Source organism: Salvelinus fontinalis, chromosome 25 (assembly GCF_029448725.1).
Source record: "Salvelinus fontinalis isolate EN_2023a chromosome 25, ASM2944872v1, whole genome shotgun sequence".
Lineage (NCBI taxonomy): Eukaryota > Metazoa > Chordata > Actinopteri > Salmoniformes > Salmonidae > Salvelinus > Salvelinus fontinalis.
Window position 1 is genome coordinate 33,251,994 of NC_074689.1, and position 13,528 is coordinate 33,265,521.

At 49.1% G+C, this 13,528-nt stretch overlaps 1 protein-coding gene across 1 annotated transcript in view; it reads left to right on the forward strand.

Annotated features, from left to right (window-relative positions):
* Window positions 1–13,528, forward strand: part of map3k15 (mitogen-activated protein kinase kinase kinase 15) — a 48,576-nt gene that overhangs the window by 25,291 nt on the left and 9,757 nt on the right. The window contains exons 5-19 of the mRNA XM_055881985.1: window positions 2,714–2,989; window positions 4,292–4,462; window positions 4,644–4,756; window positions 5,032–5,191; window positions 5,943–6,093; window positions 6,187–6,294; window positions 6,394–6,443; window positions 6,556–6,651; window positions 6,749–6,836; window positions 7,009–7,142; window positions 7,667–7,794; window positions 7,958–8,088; window positions 9,522–9,627; window positions 10,395–10,552; window positions 12,724–12,907. Of these exons, the coding sequence (XP_055737960.1) occupies window positions 2,714–2,989; window positions 4,292–4,462; window positions 4,644–4,756; window positions 5,032–5,191; window positions 5,943–6,093; window positions 6,187–6,294; window positions 6,394–6,443; window positions 6,556–6,651; window positions 6,749–6,836; window positions 7,009–7,142; window positions 7,667–7,794; window positions 7,958–8,088; window positions 9,522–9,627; window positions 10,395–10,552; window positions 12,724–12,907 (2,054 nt within the window). The remainder of the gene's footprint in view (window positions 1–2,713; window positions 2,990–4,291; window positions 4,463–4,643; window positions 4,757–5,031; window positions 5,192–5,942; window positions 6,094–6,186; window positions 6,295–6,393; window positions 6,444–6,555; window positions 6,652–6,748; window positions 6,837–7,008; window positions 7,143–7,666; window positions 7,795–7,957; window positions 8,089–9,521; window positions 9,628–10,394; window positions 10,553–12,723; window positions 12,908–13,528) is intronic.

Sequence of the window (13,528 nt, forward strand, 5' to 3'; positions counted from 1 at the left end):
TCTCAGGGCTGGGGTAGAAGAGTCTCAGGGCTAGGGTAGAAGAGTCTCAGGGCTGGGGTAGAAGAGTCTCAGGGCTGGGGTAGAAGAGTCTCAGGGCTGGGGTAGAAGAGTCTCAGGGCTGGGGTAGAAGAGTCTAAGGGCTGGGGTAGAAGAGTCTCAGGGCTGGGGTAGAAGAGTCCCAGGGCTGGGGTAGAAGAGTCTCGGGGCTGGGGTAGAAGAGTCTCGGCCTGGGGTAGAAGAGTCCCAGGGCTGGGGTAGAAGAGTCTCAGGGCTGGGGTAGACGAGTCTCAGGGCTGGGGTAGAAGTCTCAGGGCTGGGATAGAAGAGTCCCAGGGCTGGGGTAGAAGAGTTTTAGGGCTTGGGTAGAAGAGTCTCAGGGCTGGGGTAGAAGAGTCTCAGGACTGGGGTAGAAGAGTCTCAGGGCTGGGGTAGAAGAGTCTCAGGGCTGGGGTACAAGAGTCTCAGGGCTAGGGTAGAAGAGTCTCAGGGCTGGGGTAGAAGAGTCTCAGGGCTGGGGTAGAAGAGTCTCAGGGCTGGGGTAGAAGAGTCTCAGGGCTGGGGTAGAAGAGTCCCAGGGCTGGGGTAGAAGAGTCCCAGGGCTGGGGTAGAAGAGTCTAAGGGCTGGGGTAGAAGAGTCTCAGGGCTGGGGTAGACAAGTCTCAGGGCTGGGGTAGAAGAGTCCCGGGGCTGGGGTAGAAGAGTCTCGGGGCTGGGGTAGAAGAGTCTCGGGCTGGTGTAGAAGAGTCCCGGGCTGGGGTAGAAGAGTCTCAGGGCTGGGGTAGACGAGTCTCAGGGCTGGGGTAGAAGTCTCAGGGCTGGGATAGAAGAGTCCCAGGGCTGGGGTAGAAGAGTCTCAGGGCTGGAGTAGAAGAGTCCCAGGGCTGGGGTAGAAGAGTCTCAGGGCTGGGGTAGAAGAGTCTCAGGGCTGGGGTAGAAGAGTCTCAGGGCTAGGGTAGAAGAGTCCCAGGGCTGGGGTAGAAGAGTCCCAGGGCTGGGGTAGAAGAGTCTCAGGGCTGGGGTAGAAGAGTCTCAGGGCTGGGGTAGAAGAGTCTCAGGGCTGGGGTAGAAGAGTCTCAGGGCTGGGGTAGAAGAGTCTCAGGGCTGGGGTAGAAGAGTCTCAGGGCTGGGGTAGAAGAGTCTCAGGGCTGAGGTAGAAGAGTCTCAGGGCTGGGGTAGAAGAGTCTCAGGGCTGGGGTAGACGAGTCTCAGGGCTGAGGTAGAAGAGTCTCAGGGCTGGGGTAGAAGAGTCTCAGGCCTGGGTAGAAGAGTCTCAGGGCTGGGGTAGAAGAGTCTCAGGGCTGGGGTAGAAGAGTCTCAGGGCTGAGGTAGAAGAGTCTCAGGCCTGGGGTAGAAGAGTCTCAGGGCTGGGGTAGAAGAGTCTCAGGCCTGGGTAGAAGAGTCTCAGGGCTGGGGTAGAAGAGTCTCAGGGCTGGGGTAGAAGAGTCTCAGGCCTGGGGTAGACGACTCTCAGGGCTGGGGTAGAAGAGTCTCAGGGCTGGGGTAGAAGAGTCTCAGGGCTGGGGTAGAAGAGTCTCAGGGCTGGGGTAGAAGAGTCTAAGGGCTGGGGTAGAAGAGTCTCAGGGCTGGGGTAGAAGAGTCCCAGGGCTGGGGTAGAAGAGTCTCGGGGCTGGGGTAGAAGAGTCTCAGGGCTGGGGTAGAAGAGTCCCAGGGCTGGGGTAGAAGAGTCTCAGGGCTGGGGTAGACGAGTCTCAGGGCTGGGGTAGAAGAGTCTCAGGGCTGGGGTAGACGAGTCTCAGGGCTGAGGTAGAAGAGTCTCAGGGCTGGGGTAGAAGAGTCTCAGGCCTGGGTAGAAGAGTCTCAGGGCTGGGGTAGAAGAGTCTCAGGGCTGGGGTAGAAGAGTCTCAGGGCTGAGGTAGAAGAGTCTCAGGGCTGGGGTAGAAGAGTCTCAGGGCTGGGGTAGAAGAGTCTCAGGCCTGGGTAGAAGAGTCTCAGGGCTGGGGTAGAAGAGTCTCAGGGCTGGGGTAGAAGAGTCTCAGGGCTGGGGTAGAAGAGTCTCAGGGCTGGGGTAGAGGAGTCTCAGGGCTGGGGTAGAAGAGTCTCAGGGCTGGGGTAGAGGAGTCTCAGGGCTGGGGTAGAAGAGTCTCAGGCCTGGGGTAGAAGAGTCCCAGGGCTGGGGTAGAAGAGTCTCAGGGCTGGGGTAGAAGAGTCTCAGGGCTGGGGGAGAAGAGTCTCAGGGCTGGGGTAGAAGAGTCTCAGTGCTGGGGTAGAAGAGTCTCAGGGCTGGGGTAGAAGAGTCTCAGGGCTGGGGTAGAAGAGTCCCAGGGCTGGGGTAGAAGAGTCTCAGGGCTGGGGTAGAAGAGTCCCAGGGCTGGGGTAGAAGAGTCCCAGGGCTGGGGTGGAAGAGTCTCAGGGCTGGGGAGGACAGGAGCAGCACTGGAAGCAGGGCAGGAGATGGGCCAGAGGTGGGTGGGGCAACATCTGACTGGTAGGAGAGGTGGGAGCATTACAGAAATCAAGTCTCTCCCCCCTCTTTCTCTCTCCCACCCCCCTCTTTCTCTCTCTCCCCCCTCCCTTTTTCCCCTGCTCTCCCCTCCCTCTCTCCCCTGCTCTCTCTCTAACCCCCCTCTCTCATCTCTCTCACCCCTCTTTCTCTTTCCCACCGCCCTCTCTCTCTCTTCCCCCTCCCTCTCTTTCCCCCCGCTTTCCCTCTCTCCTCTCTCTCTCCCCCTCTCTCCCCTCTCTCTCTCTGTAGTGCCTCATTTAAGGACACTCTGCTGAATGACATCCGGAAGGCCCGTGATAAGTACCAGGGGGAGGAGCTAGCCAAGGAGCTGTCTCGTATCAAACTCCGCATCGACAACACAGAGGTCCTAACACAGGACATCGTCATGAACCTGCTGTTCTCATACAGAGACATACAGGACTATGATGCCATGGTGAAACTGGTGCAGACTCTGGAGATGCTGCCTACCTGTGACCTGGCCACACAGCCCATGATACAGTTCCACTACGCTTTCGCTCTCAACAGGTAACACACGCGCACACACACACACACACACACACACACACACACACACACACACACACACACACACACACACACACACACACACACACACACACACACACACACACACACACACACACACACACACACACACACACACACACACACACACACACACACACACACACGCACACCTTGCAGTGTCTGAACCTCCGTGTAGATAGGTAGGTCTGTAATATGGTGTATGATTGCTCCAGAATGTTTCATGATTAACGTCATTATTATCATTATTGCCATTTTTCACACACACAAACACAAGCGCATACACGTACACACACACGGCTGAGCCTGAAAGGGGAATCGAAGCACTAGGTTCTAGACCGCCAAATAACTGTAACTGTATACCACCATGCTTTTGTTTTCATTACATCACTGACTAGACAGAAACATTTTGGAATTGTGATTTATAATGGCCTGTAATGCTCGTTGCTCAAGTGGTTTGCACATTTAAACAATTTTGTAAACTCTTTTGGATCTTGTTTTTCACAGCAGGCCTACTGATCTCTGCCTGTCTGCTACGTCCTGTCAGTACAACAATGTTTCTTCATCTTCACCACCAAATGTGATCACAGCATTGCGCTCTCTCTCGTTTCAAACATTTTGGCCTAGCTGTATTTTACAGTCAGCAAGCAAGAGCAAGTTTGCTTCTGTCATCGAATAGGCTAACAGTACAAAAAATAAGTGAACAACAAGTTCTAGACTCTGAAAGGCCAGCGGAGGTGCGTTTTTGCGCAGGAGAACAGTGAAGATAGATAGTCTAAAGATGTACCTATTTAGAAGCCCTCTAGATATGGAGCCCGCCATCCACAGGCAAGAGCCAGTTAAAGGCCTATGCATACATAGCCTTCTGTAGCTATAGCCTACTGCAATAATAAAAGTGACCGTTGTTTACTTTGAAGTTTAACAAGGCTTAGCTATGTTGTACAATGGACATCAAGGGTTCAATGCAAATACAGCTTTATCTTCATATCGGGACGTGAGAGCTGCATGTTAACATGGAAATATTAATGGCAGTTCCCAGTCCCAAATTAGCATTCATGATCATAGGGTTCAGAAATGTAAATGTTGAAAGTAGGAATGTTTATCTGACAAACACCCAGACCATCTATGTGGGGTTTGTATAGATTGTTTCATATGACATAGCTTGTAAAATCTTTCCATTCCGCTTGAAGATTGGATTAGCAAACAGGTGTGGTCCTCGTGGGCTGCAGTGTGTGCTGACTTTCTTATTTTTAACCAGAGACCGAACTCTTGTTTATATAGGAGGAACAGCCCGGGGGACAGAGAGCAGGCTCTAGGTGTGATGTTACAGGTGTTACGGTCATGTGACCACCCGGCTCCAGACATGTTCTGCCTGTGTGGACGGATCTACAAGGACATCTTTCTGGATTCTGACTGTAAAGACACCAAGAACAGAGACAACGCCATCCAGTGGTGAGACAAACACACCCAGACACTCAACGCATCCACAAGTTTACCAGGACTGAATCCCAGGAGCCCAAGTGAGCAGACAGGCGGTCCATGAGGCACTGTCTCCAAGAAGGGGGCCAAGTAGGCTGTAAATGGTCCAAATAAAATTCCTCGTCCTCTCCCCCCTCTGTCTTTCTCTCTCTAGGTACAGGAAAGGTTTTGAGCTCCAGCCAACTCTCTACTCTGGTATCAATCTGGCTATTCTGCTCATTGTTGCTGGACAACAGTTTGAGAGTTCCATCGAGCTGAGGAAGATAGGTAAGAACTCTACAGTACACCCTTAAATCCTGCACCGAACCCCTACACCACTGGGGTTCTCCAGGGATCAATACTCACTTCCCTGTTGTTTAGACTCTCTCTCTCCATCTCTCTTTCTCTCTATCTCTCACTCTCTCTCTTAATTCAATTCAAGGGGCATTATTGGCATGGGAAACATGTTTACATTGCCAAAGCAAGTGAAATAGATAATAAATACAAGTGAAATAAACAATAAAAAACTCTCTCTCTCCTTCTAACCTCTCTCCCCCTCCCAGGTGTAAGGTTAAACAGTCTCCTGGGTCGTAAGGGCTCGTTAGAGAAGATGAATAACTACTGGGATGTCGGTCAGTTCTTCACCGTTAGCATGTTGGCTAACGACATCCCTAAAGCTACGCAGGCCGCAGAGAAACTCTTCAAACTCAAACCACCCATCTGGTAAACACACACACTCCATCCCTCTTCCTCTCTTTCTCTCCCTCTTTGTCTTTCTCCCACTCCCTCCCTCTTCCTCTCTTTCTCTCCCTCTTTGTCTTTCTCCCACTCCATCCCTCTTCCTCTCTTTCTCTCCCTCTTTGTCCTTCTCCCACTCCATCCCTCTTCCTCTCTTTCTCTCCCTATTTGTCTTTCTCCCACTCCATCCCTCTTCCTCTCTTTCTCTCCCTCTTTGTCTTTCTCCCTCTACCTCTTTCTCTCCCTCTTTGTCTTTCTCCCTCTCCATCCCTCTCCCTCTCTTTCTCTCCCTCTTTGTCTTTTTCCCTCTCCATCCCTCTCCCTCTCTTTCTCTCCCTCTTTGTCTTTCTCCCTCTCCATCCCTCTACCTCTCTCTCATTTTTTTGTCTTTCTCCCTCTCCATCCCTCCACCTCTCTTTCTCTCCCTCTGTCTTTCTCCCTCTCCATCCCTCCACCTTTTTTTCTCCCTCTTTGTCTTTCTCCCTCTTCATCCCTCCTCCTCTCTTTCTCTCCCTCTTTGTCTTTCTCCCTCTCCATCCCTCCACCTCTCTTTCTCTCCCTCTTTGTCTTTCTCCCTCTCCCTCTCCATCCATCTATTTATTTTTCTGCTGAAAAAGGGCAGCGAGCGGAGAACCATCCTCTACAAGGTGTGGGTGTGTGTTAGTTGTGTGTTTATAATAAAATATTTTAAAAAGAAGGTCCATTTCTTCAATTCATGAACATCTCTCTCTCCTAGGTACTTGCGGTCTGTGGTTCAGAACCTGCAGTTGATCCAGAGATTTAAGAAGACAACAGTAGAACACTCTCCCCAGAGAGAGAGGCTCAACTTCTGGATGGACATAATCGTAGAGGCCACTAGAGGAAAAAGCAACGGACTGCGCTTCCCGGTACACACACACAAACGCACACGTGCACGCATGCACTCACACACACACACACTCATACACACACCTTTTCTCTCACTGTGTGTGTGTGTGTAGGTGTTGATCCTAGAGCCTACTAAGGTCTACCAGCCCTCATATGTTTCCATCAACAGCGAGGCGGAGGAGAAGAACGTCTCCATCTGGCACGTCTCCCCTGCTGAAACGGTCAGAACTCCTCTCCTCCTCTCCTGATCCTCCTCTACACTCCTCCTCTATCCTGTGTGTTAACCGACCTTGACCTCTGACCTCTCTGTCCATGTCTAGAAAGGGATCCATGAGTGGAACTTCACTGCAACATCCATCAAAGGAATCAGGTATGTGTGTTTATGGTTTTCATGTTCTTGCTCATGTTAACATTAGTGTTTGTATGTGGCATGCTTTAAAAACAACCCTCCCCTTCCTGTCTCCCCATTCCTTTCCCCTCAGTATCTCTAAGTTTGATGAGCGCTGTTGTTTCCTGTATGTTCACGACAACTCAGATGACTTCCAGATCTACTTCTCTACTGAAGACCAGTGTGGCCGGTCAGTCCCATTCTCACTGACAGACATCATACATTCAGCTCAGGTACGTCTTGTTTCTATGTCTGTTGTATTGACACTTTCTCTGGTCTGTGTGTAGGTTCTGTTCCATGGTGAAGGAGATGATTTCTGATGGAACAGGAAATGCAGTGGAGCTGGAGGGAGATGGAGACGGAGACACACTAGAGGTCAGTGTTTGTTATATTCGGCATTCATCCGTGGGTGTGTGTGGAATATGTGTTCCACAAGGATCTGTGCTTACCTCTCACTCTATGGTTCAGTACGAGTGAGTGCATATAAATAGGTGTGTGTGTTTTTGTATGTGTTTTGCACATGTGTGTGTGCGCGCCTGTGTTGCAGTACGAGTATGACATTAACGAGAAGGCGGACCGTGTGGTGCTGGGCCGAGGGACCTATGGAGTGGTGTACGCTGGCAGAGACATGAGCAACCAGGTCCGCATCGCCATTAAAGAGATACCAGAGAGAGACAGCAGGTCAGTGGGTGTGTTCAGCCAGGTCAACCGTGATACAAGTCAGTATTCAACGTCCATCCATGTCTGAGGACGTCGGGAGATGACGTAGAAAACGGACACTAGAGGCAACAGTGAGCGCTGTTACCTTCAAGTTGGTTTGGGTTTTGCTAGGGTGTTGTGGACGGGGATAGGAGATGGGATGGCTGCCTCTGACTACAAAGGTTGTAAGTTTGAATCCAGTGCTAGAAAGTTGTTTTTGAAAGGTTTGTTTCAAGGCTATCCCAACACTTACCTTAACCATTTGCAGTTAATGGCTAACCTTAAGATTTCAGACATAATGCCTAAAATTAACCCTAACCTTAAATATTCTGAGTTAATGCTAAACTTAACCTTAAACACTTTGTAATTTGACATTTGCAACAACTTCCAAATTTGACGTTTGAGAAACATGGATGAAGTTTTAGTTCTGACGTGAGACTGTGAGAGCTAGTTAGTGTGTGTGTCTGTGTGTACATGTACGTAACCCTCTTCTCTGTGTGTGTTAGGTACTCCCAACCCCTTCATGAGGAGATAGCGCTGCATAAGTACCTGAAGCACAGGAACATTGTTCAGTACCTGGGCTCAGTCTCAGAGGACGGATACATCAAGATCTTCATGGAGCAAGTCCCTGGAGGTGTGTCTGTCTGTCTGTCTGTCTGTCTGTCTGTCTGTCTGTCTGTCTGTCTGTCTGTCTGTCTGTCTGTCTGTCTGTCTGTCTGTCTGTCTGTCTGTGACCTAACCTGTAGGCACAGGCAGTTTTTATGAGATGCTGCTCTCTAAGTGTGTGTGTATAACAGGCAGTCTGTCAGCGTTGCTGCGGTCAAAGTGGGGTCCGTTGAAGGAGGCAACCATCATCTTTTACACACGACAGATCCTGGAGGGACTCCGTTATCTCCACGAGAACCAGATAGTACACCGTGACATCAAGGTAACCTTTACACCCAAACCGGCTGCGCGTGTGCACCATCGTGTGCCATCGTGCATAAATGTATTTTGTCCTCTAACACCAAACGCAATCACGACATGCAGGTTAAAATATCAAAGCAAACTCTGAACCAATTATATTAATTTGGGGACAGGTCGAAAAGCATTAATCATTTATGGCAATTTAGCGAGCTAGCTTGCACTTGCTAGCTAATTTGTAATAATTTGTATAGCAGACCCTTATGCCAAATTGAGTCAAAAGCTTTTTTGAAATCAACAAAGCATGAGAAGACTTTGCCTTTGCCTTTGTTTCGGTTTGTTTGTTTGTTTGTCAATTAGGGTGTGCAGGAGGAATACGTGGTCTGTCGTACGGTAATTTGGTAAAAAGCCAATTTGACATTTGCTCAGTACATTGCTTTCAATGAGGAAATGTACGAGTCGGCTGTTAATGACAATGCAGAGGATTTTCCCAAGTTTGCTGTTGACGCATATCCCACGGTAGTTATTGGGGTGATCAGTCTTGGTTCTAAATATTGGGGAAGATGCCAGAGCTGAGGAGGATGTTAAAGAGTTTAAGTATAGCCAATTGGAATTTGTGGTCTGTATGTATTATAATTTCATTGAGGATACCATCAACCCCACAGGCCTTTTTGGGTTGAAGGGTTTGTCCTGTCGTTCATTCAAGGTAATTGGAGAATCCAGTTGGTTCTGGTAGTCTTTAATATTTGATTCTAAGATTTGTATTTGATCATGTATATGTTATTGCTGTTTGATCTTTGTTACAGAGCCAAAAAGATTGGAGAAGTGGTTTATCCATACATCTCCATTTTGTATGGATAACTCTTCGTATTGTTGTTTGTTTAGAGTTTTCCAATTTTCCCAGAAGTGGTTAGATTCTATGGATTCTTCAATTACATTGAGCTGATTTCTGAAGTGCTGCTCCTTCTTTTTCCATAGTGTATTTCTGTATTGTTTTAGTGATTCACCATAGTGAAGGCTAAGGTTTTCTGGATCTCTATGTTTTTGGTTGGATAGGTTTCTCAATGTCTTTTCTAGGTTTTTGCATTCTTCATCAAACCATTTGTCATTGTTGTTAATTTTCTTTGGTTGTCTGCTTGACATTTTTAGATTTGATTGGGAAGCTGAAAGGTCTAATATACTGTTTAGGTTTTCACTATTACAGTGAAACATTTTTGTCCAGGAGATTGTCTAGAAGGGATTACATTTGTTGTTGCCTAATAGTTTTTTGGTAGATTTCCACACTACTTTCCTTCCATCTATAGCATTTCTAAATATTATTCAGTTCCTTTGGCTTTGTTGTCTCATGATTGAGCATATCTCTCTCTCTCTCTCTCTCTCTCTCTCTCTCTCTCTCTCCCTCTCTCTCTCTCTTTCTCTCTCTTTCTCTCTCTCTCTCGCTGTCTCTCTCTCTCTCAGGGGGATAATGTATTAGTCAATACCTACAGTGGAGTTCTGAAGATATCAGACTTTGGGACATCCAAAAGGCTTGCGGGGGTCAACCCCTGCACCGAGACCTTCACTGGTATGACACACACACAATATTGTTTTCTCTGGCAACTTCTCTGCAACCTGGTATATTTTCTGAACTGTTGTTGAATATCTCTTACAAATAAACTGTTTCTTTTAAACTCCAAATATCTTAAAAGTTATCAGTAGTAGTAACTTGAAAGTATCCAACATCCAACGTTCAGTCCACGGCAGTCTAGTCTTGCCTGGATCTCAAAATGTCAAATGACCCTCGAAATGTCAAGAGCCACTTTCAGCCTCTATAGAAGCACACTTATACACACATTGACAGCTGGCTACTCCTTACTCGCTCAATCTCACATGCATGCGCCCACGCACAAACAACACACACACATCCAAGTTTTAGTTTGGTTGTTGCCATGATGTGTCGCTCCAGGGAGAGGATGAAATCTCTCAGGATACAGATGATCTGTCCTAGACGCGCGCGCACACACACACACACACACACAGAGAGAGAAATGTTAGTTAATTAGAGGGGATTAGGGACTACGAGTGTGTTTCTCTTTCATTACTCTCTCGTCATCTATCCCTAATTATTTGTCTTTTACTTTCCACTCTCTTATCCTGTCTTTCTCTCTCTCCCTTTCTGACCAACACCTCTCTCACTCTTTCTCTCTCTCCCTCTTTCTCCCTCTGTGACCAACACCTCTCTCCCTCTTTCTCTCTTTCCCTCTTTCTCTTTCTCCCTCTCTAGCCCTACACATGAGTTTGTTATCAACATGGAATGTTGTTATGAATGTGTGTGTGTTGTGTCCTATCTAGGCACCCTGCAGTACATGGCTCCAGAGATCATAGACAAGGGTCCTCGGGGTTACGGGGCTCCAGCTGACATCTGGTCTCTGGGCTGCACCATCATAGAGATGGCTACTGGGAAACCCCCCTTCCACGAGCTGGGAGAGCCTCAGGCTGCTATGTTTAAGGTGTGTTTGGTTTGATGTGCTCCAAGACTCACTATGTGACTGGTTCAAACCTGTGCCTCCTGCATGTTATAAGACTTTTGTTACATTTACATTACATTTAAGTCATTTAGCAGACGCTCTTATCCAGAGCGACTTACAAATTGGTGCATTCACCTAATGACATCCAGTGGAACAGCCACTTTACAATAGTGCATCTAAATCTTTTAAGGGGGGGGGGGGGCAGAAGGATTGCTTTATCCTATCCTAGGTATTCCTTGAAGAGGTGGGGTTTCAGGTGTCTCCGGAAGGTGGTGATTGACTCCGCTGTCCTGGCGTCGTGAGGGAGTTTGTTCCACCATTGGGGGGCCAGAGCAGCGAACAGTTTTGACTGGGCTGAGCGGGAACTGTACTTCCTCAGTGGTAGGGAGGCGAGCAGGCCAGAGGTGGATGAACGCAGTGCCCTTGTTTGGGTGTAGGGCCTGATCAGAGCCTGAAGGTACTGAGGTGCCGTTCCCCTCACAGCTCCGTAGGCAAGCACCATGGTCTTGTAGCGGATGCGAGCTTCAACTGGAAGCCAGTGGAGAGAGCGGAGGAGCGGGGTGACGTGAGAGAACTTGGGAAGGTTGAACACCAGACGGGCTGCGGCGTTCTGGATGAGTTGTAGGGGTTTGATGGCACAGGCAGGGAGCCCAGCCAACAGCGAGTTGCAGTAATCCAGACGGGAGATGACAAGTGCCTGGATTAGGACCTGCGCCGCTTCCTGTGTGAGGCAGGGTCGTACTCTGCGGATGTTGTAGAGCATGAACCTACAGGAACGGGCCACCGCCTTGATGTTAGTTGAGAACGACAGGGTGTTGTCCAGGATCACGCCAAGGTTCTTAGCGCTCTGGGAGGAGGACACAATGGAGTTGTCAACCGTGATGGCGAGATCATGGAACGGGCAGTCCTTCCCCGGGAGGAAGAGCAGCTCCGTCTTGCCGAGGTTCAGCTTGAGGTGGTGATCCGTCATCCACACTGATATGTCTGCCAGACATGCAGAGATGCAATTCGCCACCTGGTCATCAGAAGGGGGAAAGGAGAAGATTAATTGTGTGTCGTCTGCATAGCAATGATAGGAGAGACCATGTGAGGTTATGACAGAGCCAAGTGACTTGGTGTATAGCGAGAATAGGAGAGGGCCTAGAACAGAGCCCTGGGGGACACCAGTGGTGAGAGCGCGTGGTGAGGAGACAGATTCTCGCCACGCCACCTGGTAGGAGCGACCTGTCAGGTAGGACGCAATCCAAGCGTGGGCCGCGCCGGAGATGCCCAACTCGGAGAGGGTGGAGAGGAGGATCTGATGGTTCACAGTATCGAAGGCAGCCGATAGGTCTAGAAGGATGAGAGCAGAGGAGAGAGAGTTAGCTTTAGCAGTGCGGAGCGCCTCCGTGATACAGAGAAGAGCAGTCTCAGTTGAGTGACTAGTCTTGAAACCTGACTGATTTGGATCAAGAAGGTCATTCTGAGAGAGATAGCAGGAGAGCTGGCCAAGGACGGCACGTTCAAGAGTTTTGGAGAGAAAAGAAAGAAGGGATACTGGTCTGTAGTTGTTGACATCGGAGGGATCGAGTGTAGGTTTTTTCAGAAGGGGTGCAACTCTCGCTCTCTTGAAGACGGAAGGGACGTAGCCAGCGGTCAGGGATGAGTTGATGAGCGAGGTGAGGTAAGGGAGAAGGTCTCCGGAAATGGTCTGGAGAAGAGAGGAGGGGATAGGGTCAAGCGGGCAGGTTGTTGGGCGGCCGGCCGTCACAAGACGCGAGATTTCATCTGGAGAGAGAGGGGAGAAAGAGGTCAAAGCACAGGGTAGGGCAGTGTGAGCAGAACCAGCGGTGTCGTTTGACTTAGCAAACGAGGATTGTTAGCCATCTGAGCTAAAGCCTGAAGTGAATGTGATTCATCAGACCACCTGTTACACTTTACATCCAGCTCAGTGTGTGTGTGTGTGTGTGTGTGTGTGTGTGTGTGTGTGTGTGTGGTGTGTGTGTGTGTGTGTGTGTGTGTGTGTGTGTGTGTGTGTGTGTGTGTGTGTGTGTGTGTGTGTGTGTGTGTGTGTGTGTGTGTGTGTGTGTGTGTGTGTGTGTGTGTGTGCGTGCGTGCGTGCGTGCGTGCGTGCGTGCGTGCGTGCGTGCGTGCGTGCGTGCGTGTGTGTGTAGGTGGGGATGTTTAAGATCCACCCAGAGATCCCAGAGTCGTTGTCGTTGGAGGCCAAGTCGTTTATCCTGCGTTGTTTTGAGCCTGACCCTAATAAGAGGGCTACCGCCTCAGACCTGCTCAAAGATATCTTCGTACGACACAATGTCAAGGGAAAGAAGAGCAAGATCGCCTTCAAGCCATCAGGTAGGGCTGTTCAGCATTGTGTGTGTGTGTGTGTGTGTGTGTGTGTGTGTGTGTGTGTGTGTGTGTGTGTGTGTGTGTGTGTGTGTGTGTGTGTGTGTGTGTGTGTGTGTGTGTGTGTGTGTGTGTGTGTGTGTGTGTGTGTGTGTGTGTGTGTTTGCTAATAAATTAATGGGTGATTTAACCGTTTAATCCACTCAGATTGTTTCCATGACGTCACTGAAATGCTGTAGCTCATACAAATCACAACACACACAAACACACACACACACACACACACACACACACACATACACACACACACACACACAACACACACACTGGCAGACATGGTAATGTAATTGAGGTTGTGTTAACGGTCTCTTTCTCTCCTGTTAACGGTCTCTTTCTCTCCTGTTAACGGTCTCTTTCTTTCCTGTCTACTCCTGGGATCTTTATGCCAGTGTGGCAAGGTTTGTTCCCAGTTAACATTCTTGTTGTTTGTACAGATATAGAAACGCAACATGTAGTGTTGGTCTCATGTTTCATGAGCAGAAATTTCCTTTGCCAAGATAATCTATCCACCTGACAGGTGTGGCTACATCAACATCCGTTGAAATTGCAGAGCGCCAAATTCAAATTACA